Source organism: Empidonax traillii, unplaced genomic scaffold (genome assembly GCF_003031625.1).
Source record: "Empidonax traillii isolate 1590-97213 ecotype Southwest subspecies unplaced genomic scaffold, ASM303162v1 scaffold755:size778197, whole genome shotgun sequence".
Taxonomy (NCBI): Eukaryota; Metazoa; Chordata; class Aves; order Passeriformes; family Tyrannidae; genus Empidonax; species Empidonax traillii.
In genome coordinates, this window is record NW_020955948.1 from 124,566 (window position 1) to 128,722 (window position 4,157).

At 39.5% G+C, this 4,157-nt stretch overlaps 1 protein-coding gene and 1 long non-coding RNA gene across 2 annotated transcripts in view; both read right to left on the reverse strand.

Moving 5' to 3' along the window:
- Positions 1-777: 777 nt before the first annotated feature.
- On the reverse strand, positions 778-2,727 carry LOC114066312. Its single transcript, XR_003573160.1, has 2 exons — positions 1,428-2,727; positions 778-936 (listed from the first exon to the last, which is right to left on the reverse strand). It is a non-coding gene; the product is annotated as an uncharacterized LOC114066312 (long non-coding RNA).
- Positions 2,728-2,803: 76 nt separating this feature from the next.
- Positions 2,804-4,157, reverse strand: part of SLC19A3 (solute carrier family 19 member 3) — a 20,095-nt gene continuing 18,741 nt past the window's right edge. Inside the window, exon 7 of the mRNA XM_027900875.1 lies at positions 2,804-3,542. Coding sequence (XP_027756676.1) covers positions 3,420-3,542 — 123 coding nt within the window. The 3' untranslated portion in view covers positions 2,804-3,419. The remainder of the gene's footprint in view (positions 3,543-4,157) is intronic.

Genomic DNA, 4,157 nt, shown 5'->3' on the forward strand with positions numbered 1-4,157 from the left:
AGCTGCATCATTTTAACCGTTGGTATTGGAAGTCATGAAGTTAAATTGAAGGTTTGTTCATTTCTCAAAACGTTTTCCTTTCCTAAGAGCTCTTCTATTTATACATGCCTAAATCTCTAATGTTAGAGGGATACCTGTCTGCATAATAAAGCTGATCATGTTTTGCTACAGTTTGCAGGTGAAAAAAAAATAAATATTAGAAAAAAAACAACTGTGTAGCATTATTTCTGTGCAGCAACATTTCCTGGGTGAAAATGTGCATCCTGCCAGTCATCCTGTGTACACAGATGAGGTATCCAGAGCATGAGTTAACCTTAAAATTTTCACATGCCTGTTCTAGCTCAAGTGAAGTGATCTATCAAACAGGAGAGTGTTAGATGAGCTTGGGTTATTTGGATAAAATATCTGTAATGAGGGACATTGAAGCAATGCAGAGGGCAGTCACTCAAGAAATGTGGTTGTTGTTTTTTTTTCCCCACCTTACTAGAATGGAATTTGTAGAGGGGGGTGGAAATTGTCTGGCTTGTCTAGTCTGTAATAGTAATAAGGTTCAAGAAAAACGTAATTGTATCAGAGTAGTTGGTGATAGTGTTTTAAACACAGAAATAATTTGGCTTAACTTCTAATGCAACACTTGGAAGTAAGCAAATAATATATCACAAATACATAAACTGCAAGCCTAAAGGTTTTGGACCAGCTGGAGAAAAAATTTTACAACTTTCAGTGTCACAGGAATAAATAAGGTGAGATGATTTTTTTTTTTTTTTGGGGGGGGGGAAAGGTTATGTAAACCCATTTAAGATAACCATGAAAATTCTTGAAGGTAAGACATTTCACTTGTAATTGACTGCCTGAATGTTAGATCTGTTTATTTGTAGGACATCTGAAAGGCTCGACTTCTGCTTGTAAAATCATTTAAGGTAATACTTTTGACTTCTGTTGCCTGCCTATGTGGGCAGGAATTTTTTTTTTTTTTTTTTTTTTTTTTTTTTTTAAAAAAAAAACTTTGGAGATCCCAAGCATGGGACAGGCAGCTCATACAACAAGCTGCCTGTAGTAGATTTTTTTTACCTTAATGTCTGGGTTTGTCCTGTTGTCATATTTTAAGTTAAAATAGACTTGAGGTCTGTTTTTCCCTTGTGATGAAGACTGCTGGGGGGGGGGGGAGTATGTTTTACAGTTAAATTCCTAAGATTCTCTGAGAAATTCACTCAACAAATCCCCAGCAATTGAGTGTTTCCAGGGTGTTAGTGATGTCCTTGCTCTCAGCACTGTGTTTTATCACATTATAAATAGCTGCAGTTCTTCCCTGTTGTCAACCTTGGCTGTTTTGGGATAGGAACAGGTAAGTGCAGTGGAGTGGGGAACTGCAAGGGTTAAGCAGGGCTTGTGGAACACCTGAATATGCCCAGTGCAGGGGACTGGACCAAATCAACCAAATGTCCTGAAAACAAGACAAACAGTGTTGTGAGAGGGGAACAATCCTGTGCCTGCTTCACCTCTGTTGATAGAAATGAGGCTTTGGGCAAGGGCTGATGAGATCAGCATCTGTTAAAATTGTCCTGATCCAAATGAAGCTGATTCTTGCTGACACTGAAATTGATTTAAGTGTGCAAGGCATGTAGTTCTAAAATGTGCTGCAGGAGTAGTGGAATACTGTATTTTTCATAACTAGATTAAATGCAGATAAAAGGTTGGCAACCTCTGCTGTACACAACCACATCTGTTTAGTCTGTGTTCGCTAATTTTACAATTTCCAAACTCTGGACAAGCAGCTGAAGGTCTTGTGTTGTTTCAACTGACACTGTAGCTGTTTTGTTTATTGGGTTTTAAAAATAGCTGTATTTACTAAATGAATTCTTCACCTGTGATTATAAACTTATAATCTTGGAAGTCTCTGCAGTTGTTCACACAGTTGCTCATGAATAGTTGCTAAAAAGCCGTATTTTAATGCTTTAGCATCAAAGGACTTCACTTAATAACTTTATACAGAAATTTATATGAAGACCTCTTAGATTAGTCCTTCAGTCCTAAATGTCAGCGGTTACGTGTGCAAGAAGGTGCTGCAGTTGTAGGAGTGGGTACATCTTGTTCTGTAAGGCAGATGTGATGTCCAGGTACTGCAGGTGAGAGGTATTTAGTGGTTGCAAACATCCAAATACCACGATGAAACAAGTGCTGAAGCAAAAAATTAATTTGAAAAAGCACTAAATTGAGTTGGAATTCTTGAAAGGAAGCTGTATGATGCAAGTGTTCTGCTCTCCTGAAAGGAGAACTTTCTGGGACGTGAAGATGAGCTCAAGTAGCTTTTCAAAACTGTACTGAAGGGAATTGATGATTTTCCCTTTTTTTGTGAGATGTAGTGGGTCGGTTAATTCTGAGTTGATGAATCTCTGAGATGTGGTAAAGGAATGCAATGGAATTTCCTGCTGTCTGGTAGAGTTGACAAGAAAGTGGACAGTTGGAAGAACATTCCCTAATTAGCTTTAGTTATATTTAAACTTTAAGTCATGATATTTAAGACTGCCTTGTGTAGCAACTGAAGTGTCTCCCCATGGTTTAAAAATAAGTTAGTTTAGGAGGCTCTTTGCTTCCAAAGATAAGTGTGTGTGGGTCATGGCAGTTGTTGGATATAATTATTGCCTGTGCTTATCAGGGCTGACACTCAAAGGGAAGGTCAGGGTGTTGTGTTCGTGCCCCTTCAGCAAACTCCCAGTAAAACTGTCAGAGCATCAGTAGCAGTGGATCTGGATATAATGACGTGTTTTTCCTTACAGTCCTGTGACTTCACATTTCTGAGGAGTGCATTGTCTGTGTGGAATCTGAAATGCCTGCATTTGACCACTGGGAAAATGACAGTATTGCTGTACTAAATCACATGGTAGTAATCCAACATTTGAGTAGCATCTTTTGGGTACAAAAAATTTATTGCTTTGTTAACTTGTTTTGAAAATCTTACACCACAACTTCTGGTTGAAAAAGTGTTTTCTCTGTGGCAAGCTTTCCAACAGGTATCTTCCTGCCAGCGGCACCTGCTGCTTTATATTCCCTAGGAGTGTCTGAAGGTCTCGTGTCAGTGGCTAAATTGCCTTTAATTGAAATACTCAGGAGTGAAGTTCCAGAGGTTGTGTTCTGTGAGTTCTGGTGTGAAGTTCAGGCATCTGCCTGTGCTTGTTTGTTTGCTGAGCATGAATTGAATTTTGGGTGTTGACCAGTAACGTTGAGTTAAACTAAGGATGAAGGAAATGGGCAGAATGCATTGCTGCTGCCAAAGCTCTCTGTGCTGTAGGCTCCTTAGCAGCCTGCTTCAACCTGCACCAGGTTTGCTTGATGGAACATTATATGTGTCTCCTGATTTGTCGTTCAGATGATGGAGACTTCTGCGCCGTTGCTTGCAACCATTCTTCTTGTCTCTGTTGTTAATGACCAGTGCTTTCACCAGCCCCACTGGTGTTTCTGCATTTGATGGAGATAATGGTGTATGTGCTTCTGATGAGGAAAATTCCAGCTATGACTGCGAAGTAGCTGCCATAAATGAGAAACTGGGAAATGGAGGTGGGGAAGAAGTAGGAGAAAGAGTCAAAAACTGCTTTTGCTGTTGGATAATAAGGGGTGTCCCTCCACTGCTGCCCTCCCTTCCCTGTCACCCGTGCCCAAAATGATCCCATTTGAAAGGACTTGAACTCTGCTTGATTACATACTGTAGGAAGTTTGAGGTTGTAAAAGGGGGAGAGAATATTTCTGTAATGTACTTCCCTTCCCCACCTCAGTAGGGGAGGATGGTGGTCCTGCACTTGTGTCCCTTCTCAGAAAAAAGCTAGAGACTTGGACCTCATTCAGGACCTAAGTATCAACTTTAGGTTTAGAAACTTAACAGGGAATCAAGTTAATTTTCAGAATTACATTAAATTTTATGGTGCATCCACTGGAACTGTGTTACTTAGAATTACCCTAGTAATACACCCATCAATTGCCCTTCGGTTTGCTTCCTGCTTCTAGTTAGGATATTTTGACAATAACCTTGTGCATAGTAAGCCTTTAATTACAAAAATACTCTTGAGTAATAGATGGTGGTCTTTCCTCTCTGTTCTATAAAAAAATTCTTTAAATTATTGCAGAAATGCAGAACTTAGAGGACTGGAGGACAAGCTGTAGTA